The sequence below is a fragment of the Rhopalosiphum padi genome, chromosome 4 (assembly GCF_020882245.1).
Source record: "Rhopalosiphum padi isolate XX-2018 chromosome 4, ASM2088224v1, whole genome shotgun sequence".
NCBI lineage: Eukaryota > Metazoa > Arthropoda > Insecta > Hemiptera > Aphididae > Rhopalosiphum > Rhopalosiphum padi.
Window position 1 is genome coordinate 46,212,536 of NC_083600.1, and position 24,621 is coordinate 46,237,156.

Genomic DNA, 24,621 nt, shown 5'->3' on the forward strand with positions numbered 1-24,621 from the left:
CCCTTGAGGCGTTGATATATATATATATAAATAAATAATATGTACTTATAGAAAGCACTACCTATATTAAGTAGTCATATCTTTTTTAATTATGTGCAGTGTGATAATATTTCGGCAAAACAGTTATTGTACGCGAGATCGCATCAACCATCAACTGATCAATGACGAAACGCATCACTACTAACCAACTCATCAGTCACTACTAGTGGACATCAACATCTAATTTTCCGAGGATTTTGTTCGGAACAACCTTATTACTTAACAATCTTATTCCAACAACTCACGATAAGATGCATATCAGGTATGGGCTATAATATTATTTATATATTTAAAATTATTAGGCATTCTTTGTGAAAATAGATTGTTTAATACGCGAATACGCCCCGATATTATATGGTATATATATACGAGAGTACAACTGCAGTTTTTTTTAGAAGTTATTGTGTTACATGTTATAAGTGTGAAGTATATTTAGGTTTGTTAATCCAGGTAAAATCTGACCTGTTAATACTTTATATTACAATAGTATCAACTATCAACCGTCTTTATTTTACTAAACTAAATTCACTGGTGCTTCTTGCTTTTACTATTTTAAAACTTAAAACGTATCTAATACCTAATATGGTAATATCTAATTTGAAATATTTATTTTTTAATAATGGATATGGCGCTTCTAACATCCTCTTACATTCAGATCACGACCGATTGCTCCAGGAGAAGTTCTGCATGTGCCTATGTCTTAATTGTCCACTCCCCCGTTTGCGAGTGTTTTCGGGAAACAAAATAAATAAAAACATGTCAAGTGGCATATTAGACACGACCGGTGGTCATAAGTGGAGATGGTGGTGCATTCAATACCTTAAAACACACTTTGTCCTAAATATATTATAATGTACTACGATACTCGAGCGCCGCTGCAGGGACCCTACGACCTCGCTGGGTCACCCCAACGGTGTAGATGGGCATCAGGTCGGATCGCGGAGAGGGTCGCCCTGTGAGCACGGTTGCGGGGCCAGGGGAATTATCGTTATTTCGGCGTAACGAACAAAACGGGACGTCGGGACGAACGTATCTAACCGGCACTCGTCCTTTGGTAGGGGTGCGATTGTGTGGGGGGAGGAGGAGGAGGCTCGCTTGAGGAGAAAAAACGCGGACGCGGTCGACGGGGAAATTCATACGGTGCACGTGTTGCGTGTGCTGCGCTCTGATGCCCGGGAACCGACCAAACTGCGGTTCCCTCAGCTGTTGCGAGAGCGACGGCCGCCACTTCCACCATCACCGCTGCCATACCACTACCACCACCACCACCGTCGCCACCATCACTACCACCGACGCTGTTCTTTGTCGTCGTCGTAGTCGTCGTCGTCGTTGCCGCCGCCACCGTCCGTTCGCCGACCGCCAGTCACTACAGTCAGTAGTCACCGCTCGCCAGTCAGTCGTTCACTTTCCGTGTCGCACGTTGTGTCGCGCGCGTGTTCCGCGTTTCGTCCCGCAGTCGCAGCTCAATCCGGCGCTAATAAATTATAATTTAAGATACCGCCGAAGACAATAACGCGGTACCGCGTCAAACCTCCGGTCACCACCTGTGTCGTTGCCGTTTGCCGGTCGTGCGTGCGTTTACCGTCGTATTTCTTTCTCTTTGTATAATATATACTCATTATCCTCACGCGAATGGCACGGAGAGTGTCGTCGCCGTTGCGACGGTCACGGCGGCGGTCGACGGCATGAAACGTTCGTTGGCCCTCGGCGGTGCGGTGCATTGCGAAAACATGCGTCCGCGAAAAAAAAATCGGCGGACCCGCCGCAGTGTGACGACGATGAAGGGCACGTGAAACGCCGCCGCCGCCGCCGAGCACGGGGCGCTTAAGCCGCGCGACGACATGTGGCCCGCAGGTTCGCCGACGGCGCTCGCCACCGCGACCACCGTGGCCGTATTCCTGACGGTGGTCGTCGGAAAGTTTGGACGGATAAGCTCTACCCCCGTCCAACAACCAGGTACGTCGCCCGACGCATTGTTCTTAGCCATGTTATGCGGGTGTATAGTTATATAATATGTCCAATAGTGTGCCTCGGGATTTCGTGTAAGCGATCGTGCGGCGAGACTGGTGGCACAGATCAGCGTTTAAAAATATCAATCGAAAAACTGGATCAAGAGATGATAAAGTTTGGACTCCTCCCCCCAGGGGGCCGCTTCCAACTGGTTTCAGTTGAAATACATTAAACTTGTAGATAACGTGTTACCCTTATATACTAGCTCATATATAGGATTTAGGTACTCGAAAAAAACACAATACACACGACACGGCAAAAATAACCCTTTGCTTAAGTATCCCGCAGTTTCCCTATTATATTATTATACATAGAGTGTTGACACGTTATAGAGTGTACAAAATAGGCAGTGGCCAGTTACCGCCTACTCATAGCTTCATCTATACCTATATATTATATATTATATATAAATTATAATGTGTATAGGTATTAAATATTAAAATTTGTTTTAAGTATTTTATTATAATATCTATGCTGTATACTCGTGTCTTGTGTCAATACATAATTCCATTATCTCCGTACGACCTCGTCTTAATAATACACGCATAATGGTATAATACACATATACAATGCGATACATAAACGTATCTAATTGCCCGTGGGATGAACGGCCATCGTAGCTTTCTCTTGTGTTCTTGCAGTCGGGGCCGCCTACGCTAAGCCGTTCGTTCGTACAAGCGATTCGACCGAAGAATGCCGTCTGCGAAAAGCGTTGGGTTTATCGGTGTTCGACGTTCAAGTCTTGTGTACAATATGTAGTGCTTGGTATTTTATGTAGTACTACATTGTACATTCAATGTCATCGATACCTATATTATAGTACTTATGTACTGTAATAATATTACGCGTATTTATGTTTGATGAAAAAGTATTATTTCTCACGTATATTACATCAGTCTGCATGGTTTTGCGTTTGGAGCTTTCCAATCGATCATATAATATATTACACTATAATAAATGGTGAATATCTATTGGCTATTGCTATATATTAATCAGTGTTATGATATTATTTTAGTTAATTTTTGATTATTATGCTATATGTATACATATATTTCTTTAAATTTTCCTTAAAAGCTTTTATTTTTGTCATAGAAGAATTAAAAAATGTAAGTTTAAGATCTTAATAATTTTGTAATTAAAAAAAAAAATTAGTATTTATAGTATAATAGGTATAATACCACGTAAGCAGCAATAATGCAATATGTGATTTAAATTTTACCTATTTTACTACGGAAAGTTCATTATAATTTATAATAATATAATACATATATAAGAAATAATAGAATATTCGAGTATTTATAATATATAACCATTAATCGATCATCTGATGTTTATCTGGTTACCGATTGAAATATCTAATGTGTTTATCTAACTACTTTTTAATATATTTTGTGAGAAAACAAATTAAAAATTTCAAAATAATATATTATCATCGAAAAATTTTAAAGTGATAAGAAATAAGCTTATTTTTATAATCGACAAAAATAAAATAATCTGTGTGTTTCGTAAAATTTCATAAATATTTTGGGTCACTGGATTAAATTAAATAAATTGAATTATTTAACCAAAAGTAATAAAAAAATAATAAATAAATCTTTCTCGATTCATATTTAAATTAGAAATTGAAATCTGGCGTTACTTCTAATCTTTAAAGATAATTTTTGTGAAAAACTGTGAAAATGCTGTATATTTACGGTAAAATCGTTAACGTTTATAGTTATTTATTTTAAAGAAGATTAATTAAATTTCGTATGATGTATAATATCCATGTGTTATAGTAACATTTGATAGGAATCTGATAGTAAAATGTATTTACTTAATCATTTTTTTATTAAACAAAAAAACTATGAGTTAGTTTTTATGAACATTTAAGGTTTGAATAACGTAGATATTTTCAATTTTACAAATTATGATAATGTACTGATGTGTATAAATAATTATTTTATTATTTTTAACAAAACGAGTAATTTTGGGTTTTAAAATTATGAAACTTAAACAATTAAAAAATAAAATAATAAGTGTGTTATTTGGTTTAAGATAATTTCAACTTTTCACAAAATCACAAAATGTAATCGATTTGCCTTAAGTTCTGTTTTAGGATAAAGTATATTTTTACAAATACCTATTTAAATATTTCTGTTAATAAAATTTGTAGTTTTAAATACATTAATAGTAGTATACCAGTATATTATGTTGGATTATGAATATAACATATACCTAGTATTTAATATACTCCAAAAGGTCTTATGATTTGTTTTAGTGACCATTTTTAATTTGATAAAATGAACTAGCTATAAACAATAGTTTAATTATTTTTTTTTAATACAATTATTGCGATCAGATTTCAAACTATGATTCAAGGTTAGACTGTACTGAGGTGAGCGAACCTAGTCAGAGTTCTTGGTACCTTGTCTTTATATCTTGAAATATTTTACACCTTAATTTTTATATTGTTGTGTATTTTAATTTAATTATACGAGTTTTTATTATTTTAGTTCTATCGCCCATTATTAGGTGGTACACCTTCATTAATAAGAAAAATCAATTGTTTCCTTAATTTTTCTAGGCATATGATTTAACTTTTATAATTAAAAAATGTCATATTAACATTCTATTTTAGCTTGTTAAATTCACTTTTGACAGTTGGAACTACATAAATTAAAAAAATATGACCTTATTTATAAACTTTATGCTAATAATGGCTTACATAGTAAACAATTTGTTTAAATTGCAAAAGCTGACTACTAATTAATTTTTTAATAATAATCATAGTCGAGAGATATTTATTTAGCTTTTGGAAATTTGAATGTGCTATAAAATTGATTATTTTATAAAATAAACAATTAGGTATATACATACACGACTATTATTAAACGTCCTTATCATTACTACAATTATTTGACAATGAAATGTTTACTAAATTTACTGAAAAATAAATTAATTGTTTCTGATCTTATAGATAATGATTGGTTGTAGAAGTGTTATGCGTACATATATTTTTTATATTTTACATACAAATAATCAATAGTATTGATACAAAAAAATGTCAATTTTTTCTTTTAAACAATTTAACTATAAATTAGGCGGTGGTTTAAGACTTATTTAGGTTTTTAGCCTATAATTGCCTATTGCAAAAAAATAATGATAACAATAGTTAGTGTAATAAAATATTTCGTTATTGTGTAAGATAAAAAGAAAATATGAGAGAATAGTAATAACTTGCTATTGCTGTGTTTCGTTGTGTAGTTTGGACAAGATTTCAGCGAAGGTGGTGTATATAATATTTTTTGAAATAAAGCGATTGTATCGGTAGGCACCAAATATGTGTCTGCTGGTAAAATGAGAAATAACACGCGTTCAACCTGAACAGCGAATAGACCATTTTCATTTGACCTTCGGAACGAGATAAATAGTTATATTTCAAGAGATCAATAAATAAAATGATGCTAAGCCGTATAGATAATGTGTGCCCCCACACAAGTTACTATATCGTCGTTTTCGTCGTCGTCGTTTGTATCAATCAGACTCCCTATTTTTTGGTTAGTGGAAAGTGGAAAAAAGTCTTGAACATGGAAACATTCTAAAAGTTAATAAACGTATATAAATTACGAGTACATACGAATCAAAAATTGTCATTCTTTTACAATTGGGTATTTATTTTATTTTTTTAACCTAGCAGTTTGAAAAGTTTATTTAAACTTAACGTATTATTTAAGGAATTTCTATTTAAACTATACTATTTATAAAGAACACGACTCGTTTTTAAAGTTCGTGTTATACTATAAACTTATATTTATAGATGATGTCTTGCTTCTTAAATAAAATGTCATGTAAATTTGATATTAGATTTATTTGTTAAAAAATTATAATTCGCTCTTAATTCTATAAAATATGTACGTACATGTAGTAGAAGTATAAAGTGAACTAGTATATGGGAAATTTCAACTCAAAGATTGTTTAAAAATAAAGATTATCATATGTATTATGCATAGTTAGCTAATTGAAAAATTATTTAAATTATTGATACTGTTCTGGATAAACTGTAAAAATGTTATATTATTTTTCATTATTCGTGAAGATTATTGTATGGCAAATATCTTAAGCTGTATGTTAAGTATAAACACCATAAACTTATAAACGTCTTAGAATTTTTTAACTAATTTTGTAGATTACATTTTTTATTACAATAATTAATTAATATATTATGATTTTAATTTGGCTATGGTACATACTACTATACTAATATTACTATAGTTTATTGTATTTATACAATCCTATTTTAGTTGTTATTTTTCATATTTACTGCAATACCATATAAAACATATTTTTATTAAAATCTTCTAAGTGTAATTTTACAATATATTTATGTTGATCTGTGATCAAATTATGTTTTATGCAAATCTAAAACGTTTGAGGGATAATTGTTTAAAAATGTAAGATTAGTTTATATTTTAAATATAATAGTATAAAAAAAATTATAAAAAATGTTGATTAAAAATTATAAATGATCTTTAAATCAATTGAGACATTGAAGTATATTGAGAATATGTTATTTAGTATCTATACTGTAGATTCTATAGTATTTAGGATTTTAGTCTGTATTCTTGCTGTTGTTAAAGAGATTCATAGCCCATAGACGACATAAGTTTATTCTGGAATTTCGCCATGTTGTTTCTTGTATTATTCATGGTTTTTTGTATCGTACTTTTATGCATCATAAATAATGGTATACATCCCGAAAAATATCAGTCGTTTTAAAAAAATACTTATTATACATTTTATAATAATCGAATACCAACGATAACCTAGTATAGTTCAAAAACATTAAAGATAATGTTTTTTTATTAACATGTAATATCAGTGGATGTTAGATATAATTTAAATATGTTGAATTTTGAATGCTCAGATATACCATAACTTTATTGGAACGTTACCATCTAGGTGCCTTTTATGAAAGTTGAACAATTAATTTTTGTGTGAAAAATTATCGGTGGACTTCCGTAAGATTAAACCCACTAACACATACCACGTGTGCACGGAGATTAAATCCGCTGGAAATGGTTCTTGTGATATAACATGGTTTTTTTCCCTTACATTTTATTAAAGCGTTCAAGATCAACCGAGCGTAGTGTAATTTACCTTTATATGGTTGGTGTGTCTGTACACCTAGATTAACAACGTCCTTCTTTCAAACAATGGGTAATACATTAAAATATTGGCTCTAACCATGTACATTTCCAAAAAACTAGGGTTGTATGATTTTGCGTTGTTTAGAATTATTATATTATACTCACAGCGACAATGCCATATCCTTATTTTTTGATAACAATTTTTAAATTATGAATTTGTGAATAAAATAAAAAAATTGAATTTATTATGATGTCGAATAAAAAAAATATAAAATAATCATCATCGGTAATTCATCATCTTAAAATATAAAGAACTAATTTAATTTAATTTAAAAAAATCAAAAATAATCCTAAATTTGTTTGTTAGTTACTTAATTTACTTATTTGCATGATAAATATCTATCATAAACATAATTTTTATTTGATTGTATTAAATAATTTTACATTAATAAACAAAAATTGTCTAAATACAACAAGTACTTTAAATAAAACTATAAGTTATATGATTTATTTATTACATTTTTTTTTATATAATGGAAAATTTAAAATAAATTTTGCTGTACTTTATAATTACTACCTATACGTAAAACTTATAAGTATTTATTTTTACATTTTTAACTTTTTTTTTTATTACATTTTCTTTATTATTTCATATGTAACTTTTTGACTTCTATAGAAGATTTATTATACAAAAAATATTCGAATCTTCCTCTCTTTAAATTTATATTTTAACAAACGTTTCTCAAGTGGTTTTTTTTAGTCGAAAGTGAGTGGTCGTTTAGACATGCTCTAATTCGTAATTATTATTTCGTCAAAATCGACGTATAGTTTATCGTCTACTTTTTAATTTTTACATACAATAAAATTATTTATTTATCTTATAATTCAAGTTGGAAATAATCTTCTATTGTTATATTTTAGTAGCTCGTTTTATATAATATTTAATAGTTATTTATAGTTTTTTTTATTTAATATAAATTCATTTACGAATATTTATTTAGTAGGCAATTTGTAAATTAATCATTTTTAATTTGTTATAGAAAGGCATGACCTATGTTATGTAAGTATTTAATATTATATGTTGTAAAGGAAAATCATTAAATTCATCGAAGTTAATGATAAGAGAAAATGTTTGTTTTAATTTTAATTTTACAATAAATTGTCTTACTTAATTATTGTTATTTTCATTTTTCAAGATATTATCATGTATAACATAAACATCTTAACAAAGTTATCATATTTATTGAATATTTAAAATCCAATAATTTTTCTAATATTTGATTTTATATTTAATTACAAGGAAATTATTTAAATTGTTTACTCAGTTAATACATATTCATTTTTCTAAATTATTTAAACATAACAAAACTTTATTTGTTAAAAAATTAATATCTATATGACTTAAACTGCGGAATGTCCCGCGAAATCGCTCTCTATTTAGTGATTTTGATGACTAGATGTAGAATATTATTTTGTTATGAATACTATTGTAACTGTCAAGTAAATAATAATCCTATCTCATTATAGTATAGTGTCATAAACTCATACTATATAGTATTAGTTAAGGGTTAATATTTTGGTCAACCTTCATATTATTATTTAATTAACTCTATATAAAAGGATATTGTATAAGTTCGTTCCACAGTCAGTTTTAATTATAAAAAGAGTCGAATCCTACAATAATTGAGTTTCCCAATGATTTTTGGTTCTTGGCCATAAGTCACCGATTAAAAGGGCACATTTCAACCTTGTCAATCGCAAACCTTAAATTACGTTTTTGTCTTCGATAATAAGTAAATGATCATGTTACATGCAATTTGAGATTTCTAATTTGAGTAAAACTAAAATTAATAATAATTATAATAATATATTACCAATTGTTTCTACTTTAAGAATTATATACGTCTTATTTTTTTATCAAAATAATTAAGGTTAAAATAAATCTAATATTTTATATTTTTACAATAAATTGTATGAAGTATTGTACAAGTTAATTTTTTTTTTACGAATTTGAAATTTTATTTTATTTTTTTAAAACTGTTTTTGAAAATCAGGAAAATATCTAGATTTATGAGTTATAATCGACAACATTCGTTATTCAATACCAGGGATAAATATAAATAATAATAGTTAATATTTATTATATGAACACAAAAGTAAAATAAACAAATTGTGTAACCGTTGCGAGAGAACCTACATGTGATGGCAGATGTGGCTTGTGCCGCGACTGATGCCAATGCCGCCACCATCGACGACAACGATAGAAGAGCGAGGGCCCCCACGAGGTTAGTCACCTCTCTTGTCTGGTGCGTTGGATGACTTGTTGCGTGTGAGTGAGTGTGTAAAATATGCAAGTGTATGCGTGTGTACGTACTCTGAGTTGACTGCCCCTTCCATGCTAAATGCTAAACACTAGAAAAAACCTTACTCATACACCAACGAGACTATTTGAATATTTTTTTTCCATAGGTAGGACTCGTCTATTAATTTATTTTTAATAATACGTATAAATAATATAACCTTGAAAATGCCAACACTGATAGGTTTATTTAATAATTTCATGTTATCGTATATAATATTTGGTCCAATATAATTACCTATAAATAAATAATATAGGTATTCACTTATTTATTTAATTTTTAAATAATTAGTAATTTTAGCAATGGAACGTATGTGTTGTTGCCGTCTTACAAACATACAACATAAGAAATGTGTGTCCAGCAGAACTAATATTGTATCGCTGGTTAGGTTAATATTAAAATTAGAGTAATTCAACCTAGTATACATTTTAAGAACATATTTGTATCGTGTGTTGACTATTTTACGATATTAAAATTTTTATACGATTATGTGTAAAATATAAAAATGTATAAATGTTAATAAATCGCAGAAAAATTTAAATATTTTAAGATACTATGATAGCCAAAACACGACACGATAATGTTCTTAAAATTAATATTAGGTTGGATCACTCTAATTGTAATATTATCCAACAACATAAAATTGGTTTTGTTGAACATTAATTTGATTGGTTGTTTGTAAGATGGTTACTACATAATATGTGGGTGGTCTCCTCTTAAATACTCGTATAGTATAGCACTAGCTATTTTAAATTATTAGTGGATAACGAATATGGAACATCTCATTTTATTATAATTTACATTTCAATATTTCATTTACTTAAATTATAAAATAACTCTTATAGATTCATATTACAAATTCCACTTTTTTGGTTTCTTTTTCTAAGTATTCTTATAAAATATATTAATTATTTGAATATGTTATCTCTTAATTTATTGATGTTATTAAGTATTTTACAAATTTTAATACAGTTTAATAATAGCATAGTAGTTAAATTTCAATTATTTTTTAATAGTTAGAATGAAAGAGTGTGTTATATTTTTTAAATTTATAATATCAAAAATTATAACTGTTTAAAAAGTATCATCACGGGGTAGTGGCATCTTTTATCTGTGATTCATATTTTTCATAATATCATATGATTTTATGATTATTTTATTTGTTTTTTTTCAAATTCCATAAAACCTTAACAATTTTTTTAGAAAATGATTAATTTAAGGAAAAACCATAATATATGACTTAGGTACTAGGTAATATTGCGATTTGTTGATATGCATTGTATTGTGTTTTGTGTGCTACATACTACAAACTAGAGCTTTGTAAATTATGTTCATAATCATAAATAACTGTTATAATTCATTATTTATGATTTTTTTTAAATTTTAAGTATAATCTAACAAATATATATGTGTATAAATACTATTTATATTTATCATTAATGCTGTCTTCTAAAATACACATTATAGATGTAGTGATATACATTATATTAGAGAATAAATTGATCAATGGTGACTTTAAGGCCAAGCTATATCTTCTATTATCTTTTTATACATTACACCATAGTACACTATACATTTGTATTGTAGTAGGTAGGTACGTATATAATTTTAGCAAATGATACACAATGGTAGTGTATTAAAAGCTATAGTGATGAAGTTCAAATAAAAAAATAGTGTCAATGGCCAATGCAAATGTACTTATAACATTCATAATAATGGTTTTTTAAATTTCGTCCATTGTTATTATCTCAATGACCTATTGATAATTTAATATAGTTTTCAAACTTGTCACATTTATTATATCATTATTTTTGTCACTTTTTGTTTGTCCATTGTGTATTTGTGTCATAGTCATACCTGTGACTAATACTAAACTGATTTGTTACATGTTATATATCGCGTTATACTTATGCAGTTGTGTTAGTTGCATTCGCGTGGTTATTAAAATAAATAATTGATAATTACACTTAATTTATTTAGTTTTGTAAAATATTATGATTAGTTATTTATTTATATAAATTATATTGGCAGTTTAAATAAGTTCTTATTCGAATAATTTTAAGCTGATATTAAATTCTTAATTTGTAACTCTTTAAAGTCCATTCAAAAGTTAAAATAATGTTTGGACGTTTTTCAATTTAAGTTAAGATTATTTAATAGTGTGATATAATAAATTAATTTTCTGTATACTTAACCAAAACAATTTATTTTACTATAGTCTAACTTAATTTAGCATAGGTTATCTAATAAAATTTAAATAGTATAGTTAGCCTAATAAACTATTAAGACACCAATATGTGTTTTTAAATGTATTTTGGCGAGTATAAAAATATAATCCAATTAAATTTTACCAATAGCATCAACGTTTTGCTTAATTCACACCTAATCATTTTATAAAATAAAATTAAAAATCCATAATTTAATATTGTAATTCAAAAGGTAAATAAAAGAGAGATACCATACATTTTAGCTTTTTTTTTTTTTTTATCAAAATAGCACGTGTTTATAAAATAATAAAATGTATATATATTACATATTATACCAATACCTACTTCTAGAAATTCCAGATGTTTTCTGTTAAATTATAAATAGTGAAGATAAAAAAAAATATATATAGTTTACTTTTAAACAGTTTTGCATAATATTATAATAAATAAAGTATTTGGTCAATATACTACCTGTAGAATTTTATTAAAAAAATTATTATGAGTGTTAAATTAACCAAATGTATAAGTATATAATGACTTCAATTTTTGTTATTTACTATGCGTCTTACTACCTTAAATAAATCATAAAAATAAATTTTTACAATCATTCCGGTGTTATAATTCTGCAGTGCGATTAATGATACTATCGTACAAATAGCACTATGTTAGAATCTAACAGTTGGATTATACTATCTTTAATCGTCCTTCATAAAGAGTAAAAAAACAAAATTATTTCACTATAAATAAGTACTTATTTGAGTTATTTTTATTCATCTTTTAAAATACTGTTTTATTTTAAATTCCAAGAGGAAATTATGAATTGGTTTTACAATGATGTGTTATTTTAAATTAATTTTTTTAAATCATTACATTTTGCCATTTTGGAGTAAAATTTTTTTCGGTTTTTAACATTGAGGATTATTTCTGGAAGCAAATTTAATCTAGTTAGTAATTAAGTATTTACAAAGTATTACTTTGATAGATCAGAAATAGGATTATATTTATTTTTAATAATTAGGAAAAAATAAAAATAAACCTCAGAAAAACTAGAATATTTATGTAATAAAAGTTTTCAAAATAATTTTGTTTTTTCATTATGATTAAGAAAATAAAAATCATAGGGACTTGACATTTTCATAAAATATGTAGATTAGTATTTTATAGAATTTTTATAATTTTTATAATATTTTGGATTTTGTAAAAATATTTATAGACATTTAACATGTTTGGTTTTAATATTTACTTATGTTTTATTTCTTTTAATTTAAAATATTCTGTGTGATTAATTATTTGTACCGTTTGTATGATTAATACTTATTAATCTTAATAATTCATTAATATTACACTGTAGTACTTATATGGTTGTTTTAATTTTAATTTTTAATTCGATTAGTTAAATATAGATTGATTTAGTTGAAATTATATCCAAAGCAAATAAACTGATATGTATTTAATTGATAATTACAGATTATTGGGCAATATATATATATTATACATAATTTTTGTAGCATTTAATTTAGATCATTTCAGATGAAATATTTCAAGAAATAAATATCAATTGAACAAATAGCTGAATTCACTTTATAGATCTAACAATCTCTGTTTTACCATCAGTAATGTCACTTTGAATTATTCAGTTGTTCTGGATAATGGAATTTTGCAGCACGGAGACACCTAGAGTAACTTGCTGTGAGTCACAATAATACTAATCCTCTTGTTTTATCCAGAATTACACGTTTTGTTTTGTTAAAATGAGAACAATGCGAATGGAATCTTCGAAGTTTTCCACTTAAATAAGATATCGTTATGTAATGTATAGATTTTATTGCTATGCATTTCCTTATATTAGAAATATATTTTACACAAATAAGTGGGTCGAATTCATGTAATATTTTTTTTTTTATTTTTATCATTTTATTTTTAAATGAATTAATAAATTAATTTTCCATGTTATAAATAAATGTGTTTTGCTAGGTACATTATATTTTAATAGTACAAAAATAATATAAATAAGCTACAAAAGTAGATATATATAAATAATGATTTAAAACTAAATGTTTATTTGTATGATTTAATAGTAAATACATGTATTTATGTTAAAGTTAAGCTATATATTCATATTCTGGATATCTATTATATTTTTTACAAACTCTGGGTGGATGAATAGCCTAGGAACAAAAAAAACGACTAAGAACTCGAGTAAATTGATGTTATATATTAAAGGGTGTACTCGTATTATGAATTTAACTGATATAATGTTTTACTGTTTAGAATATGAATGAATGTGTAATATAAAGTATAATAGTGTTTTTATAATTAATTTCATTGAATACAAATTACCAACTCCTTAGCACAATATAATACTTTGTATAGTTAAGGATTTAATTTAATTTTTTTTTCTATAAACATGCTTTTAGTTAACATATACATATACGTAATTTTTGTTGGTATCATTAATGTTATCATAGAAATATTAATAATTTTTTAATATAATAAAATTACCGTAAAATTAATCATTTTAGGGAACTTGATATACCTCATATTAATCCAGCGCGACGGTAGTATTTATATGGTAAAAATTGTGGATTTAAGCATTTACAATATTACGTTCAAGTTTTAGGCACTTTAAGCACTTATACTTATACTGGCTAACATTATATTTATTTTTTACTTATTTATACATATGATTCTCGATTAACGTAATTTTATTTTTTCACTACAATCGATGTTCAATACAATAACAATATAATTCTGTTATTTTAGTTCATTGATGTCATATACGTGGCTTAAAGTATGTCGGTATGAAAAGTTGTCCATTTTTATTATTGAATGGTATAGCGAAAATATTTTTTAGAAAATTCGTGGTAATACGAGGCGGTAGAAGTGGTGGTAGCTGTAGTTTATTGATAAATTAATTTTTATATTGTTTTTAAAACAATAATAATCGTGATCGTTGTGAAGTAGTCCTAATTAAAATAAAATCCCGTCTTAACAACATTATACAATTGTGTTATTTTGAAACAAGATTGTAAAAAATCAGAATATCAATGATTTTTCATAATTGTATAAAATATATACTATATTAAATACTATATTTAATCTACTATAATTTAAAAATACCTAGCTCTTTTTTTACTGAATATAGGTTTGATTAATATGTATTAGGTAGCAGATACCATAATATTTTTATAAAAGCACAGCTATGAATATATTATGTTCTATTTAGTTTTTTGGTGTTAGGCTTGTCATAGGAGGTTGTCATGGATGTAAATTATATTTTAGTTGAAAATGCATACATTTTTTTAATTTAAACACATTAGATTGACAATTTGATACGATATTTTCTCTAAAAATTTTTACAGCAATATAATAACTACTATAATAAGTATGCATCATTTTGTTATATAGACATAACAAATTCAAATTTATAGAAAATTCAATAATTAAACAAAAATCAACGATTTTACTTATTTTATAATAATTCAAAAATGTTTAAGGACTTGAAACTTTTGTCAATGTGTGCACACAATGCATATGCTATTATTACATAATTAAATTATCAAAATATTTAGATTTATTTTAAGCTATTTGGTATTTATTTTATCATTAGTCTAACCTAATTGCTCACAGTCTTTTTTTTATATATAAGAACCATAATAATCTATCACTGAATTTAAATTTAACACATCCATTATAGTGATCAACTAAAAAAGTAGTAGACTTCTATACTTTTTTTTACAAATTTCAGAGTTTCGAGTAAAAACAATAGATTTACTTTGGTAAATAGTTAGTATATTATAAGGAGATGGTTCTTATCAGTCACCAAAATATTTTATCGTCAACTATAAGCGTATTATAACAAAAAAAAAAAAAAAAATGATGTAGGTACAATAAGTCTTGATGAATATTATTTTAACATTTAACTTTAATGATAATTATTTTTCATTTTTTAAATAAAAATAGATGAAAAGAGAAAAAAAATATTTTTCAATTTTCACGACTTTAACGAATTTTGTAAATATATTGTGAAAAATATAAAAAAAAATATAAATTAACATATACTCATACCAATATGTTTATCATTCCGCTTAAAATTAAAAAAAAAGTTTTTCCTTAGTTAATTTTGAAAATGTCTACGACTTACCAAAATTTACCTATGTGGTCCATAGTTGACAATTGTTTAAAAATATTACTTATAGGAATGTTGTCGAATTTTTTTATTTATCCAATGATGTAGGTATAGATAGTTAGTCAGATATTTAATCTTTCATTCAAATGAATAGATATGTAATACCTATTTTGAATTTAAGGGGATTGTCGGATTGAAAGCGGTGATTTTCTGCCTTTGTCTAACACAAACGCAACATAAGATTATAGACATGTTCTATTTTCAATTTACCGATTGATATAATGAAGCAACAAGAATTCTGAACACAGATTTGAATTTGTCATCAAGTATCCTTGAGATTGACTTTCCCACATATTTGATTTTATCTTCCTAAAAATCTTAAAAACATTTTATTAAAAATTGACATATTTAAATTTTTGGTAAAGTTAAAATCAAAAAATCACTGTTTCCAATCCTTTTAACTACAGTTTGTATTATTCTTTTTTTACACATATTGTATATTTTTATAGTCAGTTTAACTTAAAAACGGTTAATTTATTTATAAAAACTATTAATGAAAAATTCAATCAAAACTTTTTTTAAAACGTAATTACTTATATAATTACATATTGGATAAATATATTATAGTGTCTCTATAATATCTATATAAACTATATATCAGTAAACATTTCTTATGTTTAATATGTATTTACAATGAATTTACATAGGTATATAATAAATATATTTTATCTAAATTTTTTTTTTACGTATTAAATCTGATCTGATTAACATACTTATTCCAGTAATATTTTGCGTGATAATATTTCTAAAAAAGAAAATTAGGTACGTTGTGAAAACTTAAAAATATATAAATACCTATCAACATTTATTATTATTGATTATTCACATTTAATAATAAATATAAATTTTTGATTTTGAGCTTATAAGCTTTTATATTAACCATCAAAATTTTGTTTGGTATTATGCCTAAAAATGTAAATTATAAAAATATTGTTTTGGTATCATTTTGTTAATACCATTAATAGGATTATATTATGCTTTTAATTACAACTTTGTCTCAGTAGTTATATTTTATGATTATTATACTCTATTTTCACTAATTACCATACAGTATAACCGTTTTAGTAAATTATTATAGACATGTCAGTATTTCTATGCAATGTTTAAATATTTTTAGGGGTAGAGATATATATTTTGTATAAATTATTCTAATATTGATTACTAGCGTGTATGTAATAATCTATAAAATCGTAGCTACTATGTCTTTAAAGTTTCAAGAAAATTTGTCATTGGGGTAGGTACGCCTTTTATCATAGAAACGTTCAGGCTTAGAATAAAAAAGTTTATTATTTTTAAAATGAGGTTAATATGGTAAAATATTATTTTTTAAGTATGAAAAAAAAAATTATAACAGTATGTTGTACGTTTGAAAACAATTAAATGAGAATTTACGAATAAATGACGGTTGTATTATTTATAATATATATAATACACAAACAACTGTATACCTGAAAGAATTTAGTATCTATATAGGAAACGCGCTTGTTTAAATTATTCTGTTTTACTAGAATAACTTTTGAAATGTGAATAGGTACCTTTTGATAAAATTAAAATGTAGTATTTTTTATCGAGTGTGCATTGCAAACGTATAAATTAAAAATATAATTATAAGAATTAATTGATTATTTTTTTTATTAATGAATTGCTATATATTATTCACAACACCATTTATCAATATATGTGCTATTAAATTAAAATAAAATACTTACTGAATGAAAAAAAATAATATAATTTACTTGGGCAGACGCGTGAAGTGAAGAAGAGCACTGCGTACTGTTTTGGTTTTTCGTGTTTTTACTGCTACTTTGTGGATCAATAAACGAAAAGTCCGTGAATGTTTTTCGGGATAAAAATTAGGCGTCCCTCTTGACATTCTGTTAGTGCGCTCAAAAAGGAGGGTCCCATTTCGGAGAGGCATTTGGTCGCAAGTTAAACTCCAGATTTCAAACCGTTGCCTTGGCATATATATTGAGCACGGTCCATTTTACTGTCGCTTATATATATATATAATCGCCCTAGGATACTGTAACAGTATGACAATAATTGTGTGACAGCAAGTTAAATGAGTCGAAGTGGAGGGTCGTGATAGTGTTCGAGTGACAGTGAATGGTATTAGTGGCATGTAATGGGGGGATAGGGGGGTAGGGAGGCTTCGTGATTTCAAAACTGGGCTTTCGTTATTTTGCCATGTAAAGGCTTTGTGGAATTCTGAATGTGGCAATTCAATTTAACTAATGGCCGCCGTCGGTATTAATTAAAATAAATCCCCAGAGGGTTGTATGGCAATGTTGGTGATGTGGTCCACATGTAGGTACCTACATATATTATGTACAGGTGCTATTGCTGAATCCATTGTAGTTACCATAGGTAGATAAATGATAATTGATTATTCATAAGAAATCAGGGGCTCCAGACTGAGTCCAGAGTCTTGGTTGAGTCATAATAATATCATACCATATTGTATTTTATATAATTATATTATTATATTAATTTATACTTTATTTTTTTTGTAATTTTGTTTTCAACAATTTATAGTTTTTTAGAATTACTAGAGGGGGTGGTATCTATGGCCCCTGGAGCCACTCTTATAAGAAATGTAATTGGAGTATCCAATAAATACTACCTACAATATAATTACGAAATAAATATTCAAAATTATTAATAATTTACGATCTAATTTTTATATATAATATTCGTATTTTTTTTTATTGAATTGTATAGTCTTCAAAATGTTTATTCGTTATGTGTGTGTGTGTGTATTTATACACAAGATTTTATAGATATTTCAGATGTTAATTATTGAAAAGTCTAATCATACATTTCCATAGTTTTAGTATTTTCAATTTAATTCGTTGTTTTATTTTTTATTTTGATGAATTTTGATGTTTTTTTTTAATGAATGCAGTCCGAATTTCAATTGATTAAATAGATAAGAGATAACTTAATAAATATCATCTAAAATAATGGTAGAATGCATTGAATATTTATGAGATAAGACCGATTTCGGTTTGTTACGATACAATTAACAAATATAAAATATTATATAATAATAAAATAACACTTCATTATGTATAAGCTAGTATTGTTAAATATTATCTAAATATAAATGTAGTACCTTTATAATAATATGTGCAATGTGCATGCATATTGTTTTAATATTATCATGAGAAATCAAGTGGAAATCAAAACTCCAAATTGGGTTGATATTTTTGTTTCAAAACTTCTGCAATCTGCAATAACTATTATAGTAAAAATAACAATTTGTTACGAGTTTAAGACAATTTAAAATAAAGTTTTGGTGGCAGTTGAGAAAGATATTCTATCAGAATTATCAGATTGATGCAGGTTTTACGTAGGAAACTTTTTAATGCGATCTAAACATTTAATTTGAAATCATTGATTTGTATGTTAAATTATTTGATATTAATAAATAAATAATTAAGCAAATTAATAAATTAACCAAATATATTTGCTTTATAGTCATTACCTTTGTTATTTTAAATATAACTTAAACATATGTACAAATTAAAGAAAAGTACCTAATAAGTGCACTTATAAAACACATTATAGTGTAACAGATTAATTAAAATTAACAAATCTGTTAACAACTATAAATAATGGATCCATTGTTTAGAATCGCTTTTAATAGGATTAAATGTAACCATAAATAAATTAACGCTTAATATAGGCTTGTATATTGTAAAATGTTAAAATAATTATATAAACACCAGTATTGAAATTTTATACATTTATGAATAATAATATTTCACGTTTTTTTTAAATTTCATGATACATACGTATTATAATAATTTTTGAAAAAACTTTGATGATTACAGTTATTAATGATGTAGGATGATAAAAAAAATAACTTTATAATATTTATAATGGATGTAAAATGTAATGTTCGTTATTTTATTATGATAATGAATCTCATTATGTGATGGCTACTTGTGATTTAATAAAAAAAAAACAATCGTTATTGAAATATAACAATTACGTGAAAAAATTTAAAGAGTTAGCAGTAAAATATTTGTATTCACAAGTTATTATATATTATCAGTTATAATATATATATATATAATTTTATTATTCGTATTAGGTATTTTTATTTTTATTGAGTTATTTTAAATAATAAATTTAATTAATAAAAATGAAACATTATCATATTTATTTTAAATATAACTACCTAAAAGGATAATGATTCAAACAAAATAAAGTATGGCCTAGGACAATTCATTATTTAAGTATTTTTATAGTAAACTATAAATAATATAAGTGATTTTTAGGTTAATTTCGTGTGTAGAAATCTATGGCTAATAATTTTTTCTTATTTCTAACTGTATTTTAGAATCTGTAAACGATGAAAATATAATTCATATAAGCTTTAACCATATTGTGGTAGACTAAATTACAGGTTAGTTAAATTATTTCTATTGTGGTTATTTCATTTTCACAATAAATATTTCTTAAATATATATATGTGGATGCTATAACGTCACGGAGCAAAATTTTAGACACTTACCTACCTATAATCAGGATATATCTGTTTATTTAAAATGGGTCAATTCTTTTGAATGTACGGGTTCGTTTATGATTTTAAATATTCTAACACGATATTATCTGTGCTTAGGTACATATATATTTTTTCGTATAAATTTCATTAGTATTTTCAACGCGTTTGTGATTTTTTAAAAACAATTGCAGTCTCTTTACTTCATTATACCCAATATTAAAATCATTGAATTGCATGTTATTATTATATCGTTAATAATTTAATATAATATATGCAATGTGCAATTCAAGAACCGTACGCACAAATATACGAGTATAATACACACATCACAGCAACGGCTAACTATTTACAACTGGACATTTGTGTTATAGAGTAATAACGTGCACAGCGATGTGTGTGCATGTATGCATATAAACATGTATGTATAATCTAATACATATTACATTTTATATAGGCTGTGCGAATAAGGGCTATCAAAATATCGATTTAGGTGTTCGCTATGTACAACACGATGCAGTGGGAAGCGAAAGTGTGGGGCACATTCCTCGGCAATATTCGCGTTTTGCATATAGTGTATATATTATAAATTATATGTATATTTATTTATGGTGTGTGTGTGTGTGTGTGTGTGTGTGTGTGTGTGTGTGTGTGTGAGAGAGAGAGATCGATGAGTGGGGGAAGTGGTTGGGGGGGGGGGGGTGAAGAAGAAGGGTGAGCACAACCGAGATAGGTGTGTGAGTCGTTTTCAATTATACAACCAGTCAGATTTATGAAGGTATTATTTCTTGCCCTCCCCTTGGCGTGCATCCGGGGCGCCGCGGCGGGTGTTGGTGTTTGGTCATTATTTTTCCACCCGGCCACTATTCCTCTGCTCTAACAACCATCCACATTCACCACCACCACCATCACTGCCACCGCCACAACTACTACCACAATGTGAATCACCCGATAATAGCATGCTCGCTGCTGTATATATACATACGATTCTTCTCATTGCCACTGCTGCTGCTGTTACTGTATTATTGCTTCTATTCGATACACTGATCAGTGGCGTATATAATAATATTAAATACACACGGATTATAACGTGATTCATTTATCGTTAGTCAAAAGGTATAAGGTATTTCAAAATGTTTTTGAATAATAACTTTTTAAATTATTCTACGATTATTATAGTATTAATCCCACGTCACTTCACTTAAAATACCCTTAATGTGTAAAATGGTAATTTTCCAGCAGAAACAATTTACTGTTTAAAAAAAAATCTGTTTATACTCGTAAATAGTTTGACTATATATAGTTACATATAACTCAATACCTTTATAAGAATTTATATTATCTAAATGTCAAAAACAAACTAATTTTTTTTAACAAGTTTTTTACAAGCATAAGAATTAAACTTGGACAAAAGTTTTGCAGATAATCAAAACTTATTTTAACAAAAAATAAGATAGATGAATTGTAATCAACATTTTCAATGTGATAACAAAATAATTTCTTTTAATATTCATACAATCATACATTTTTTATGTGAGTATAGTGTGTGCGAGAATGATATGTTATGCTTATAGTTAGGTATATTACGATATGTATTGAAATATTTTATTGTCATGGTGTTTTGTTAATCGTAATGTGAATTCAAAGGTTGATATTGTAATATTATCGTCAAAAATCAAATACATTTTTATCTTAAAATATGTTGATATTGCATTATGTAATTTACGTATTCTATTATTTTCTTAGGAAAATTGCCGTCGCTCAACCATTTCATAAAGCACTATACGCCTGCGGAATATGACCGGAATGGCTTGTTAGAACAGCACCGGAGGATGCGCAGGGACGCCGGCGCTAGTAATCAACAACTGCAATCGCCATTACGACTCACCATCGCCACGCCACACAGGTTAGAGTTGCATAATGTCATAATATTGAATATTCACTATAAAATACTATACTAATGTTAGAGTATAGCTAAATATTTTCTCCTCGATAACTTTGCTCATTCAATTTATTACCGTAATAGTAGTTATCGGCTGCTGTAAAAATTGGATCGGCCTAACGGGGCAGTAGACATTGTATATAAAACTATCAAATAATAAATTGTATATATTATATATATTATCTTCTAAATTTTCCCACCAAGTAGACTGGAGTCAATATTATAATATACTGTTCAAGATACATCATCGATGTCGTTGGGTTGTTTCATTATATTGTGATAAAACTCTGGTCTTAAGTATATTTAGTTGTTTTATCGCATTGTTTTATTAGGTGTTTAAAACATATTAATAATATTATTTATAATACATATGCATAGTTTACTTGAGTGCTAAGAGAGACACGCATAAAATTGCGTATAATACTGCTTATATATACATATACATATATTTATAATTTAAAAATACATTAATCAGAGTACATTTTTCCGAGCAGGACTTGACTCACGAGTGCGGATCTGCGAAAATTAACCACGTACAATTTATGTTTACGGTAAATTAAACTAAAACTTGAGCTCAATTATTTCAAAAATTTCTTTCTTGTAGATTCCTGTTTTTCCTGTGGGATATGAGATTAAAAATGGAACAGCTGTGGGGCCTACAACTGAATAGAAATAATTAATTCACTTGCTATGATATGGTTTCTAAAGCTAACAGCTCTGTTCCCGATTCCGAAATTAGATTTTATACTAGAAAAATTCTTTTGGGATTGACGAGGCTCATTTATATTGTAAACGTTTTAAAGGAGTAGTGTATCCAGAGACTTGCATTTAACTATGTTCTGTTAATGTAATTTTCTCGTAACCACTGAAACATATTAGTAATTCGAGTGCGTCATACATATTGATTCTTACTAGAAATAATAGGATTAAAAGTCAACCAACTTTTAATTAAAATCATTAAAATTATTTATTTAATTTTTTTCGGATTTGTTTAGAATACTGATATCCCAATGTTTTAATTTAATTAGATACATTTAATATTTTGGAACAAAATGACCTAATAAGTACAGATAATAATACTATACAGTATATAATATATTATACGTATTTTGTTCTAAATACTAACATGTTTTACTAAGAATCTATAAATAGGTTTAGTCTTCATTGGTTGGATTTTACAAAATAATTTAAACTGTGAAATTTTTGTTGAGAACACGAATTTGCACTCGTAAAGTTTTTTATAGTTTAAAAACATAAGTTTATTGAACAATGTGTGTTATTTTTGTTTATAATAGTTTTAATATTTAATTTTCGACGCCATATTATCATACAACATATTAATATGTAATGTTGAATTTCTATATAACAATATTATTTTACTCTCGTGTTATTTTAAAACTAATCGAATAAAATAGTCAGGTATTAAGTATAGACTATAGAGGTTCCTATATTGCTTTTTCTTTTTTTATTAGATTCACATTAAACCATAGTATATTTTTTATACATAAAATTAAAGTTTTATATTTTTAATATTTATAGTTTCATTTAAGAACTTTATCAATTAATCTTATAATTGTATAGGAACTATAGAACTTTGAATTTTTATGTAAAATTTGTAAAATATGAAAAGATTATAAAGCCTGTTATTTATTAAAAGTTTAACGTCATTAATGGATACATTTTTTACGTTAAATTATTTAAAGTAGAAGTATAATCAAATAGCTATTTTCTGTTTGTTTATTATATAATTGTATCAATACTTTTATAACTTAATCGCTATTAGATATTCAAACAATAAAGTAACTGGCGAGTGGTGTTAAAAATAGAAAAAACATCAATATAAATGTCTCAGTTCTGATAAAAAATAATAGAATATATTTATTTTAAAATAGTTAAATACTTACCTATTTCTTTTGAAAAAATTATTATAGTTATAATTGTATACATTTATTCAGTTTATTAATTTTTAAATGAAATATTCATATTAAAAACATCCTCATATCCCTTATATATTAAATACTTATCAAAATTATGTCTTTTGCTTTTACTATATTACATTTGTTTTTAATTAATTATAAAAATCTACAATACAAATAAACTGAGAAACTTTTTTTAGAACGATGTAATATGTGCAATGTATACTGTATATGCTACTAAAAAATGAAAAAATAGATGTTTTGTTTTAAAAAACTTTAAAAAGCTGTAGTTACTTATTAGAAAAAACAAACAATATCA

The 24,621-nt window shown here is 26.5% G+C and overlaps 1 protein-coding gene across 1 annotated transcript in view; it reads left to right on the forward strand.

Annotated features, from left to right (window-relative positions):
• Window positions 1-1,337: 1,337 nt before the first annotated feature.
• The window catches only part of LOC132928378 (disintegrin and metalloproteinase domain-containing protein 10), a 76,248-nt gene continuing 52,964 nt past the window's right edge, over window positions 1,338-24,621 (forward strand). Inside the window, exons 1-2 of the mRNA XM_060992996.1 lie at window positions 1,338-1,995; window positions 22,191-22,350. Coding sequence (XP_060848979.1) covers window positions 1,881-1,995; window positions 22,191-22,350 — 275 coding nt within the window. The 5' untranslated portion in view covers window positions 1,338-1,880. The remainder of the gene's footprint in view (window positions 1,996-22,190; window positions 22,351-24,621) is intronic.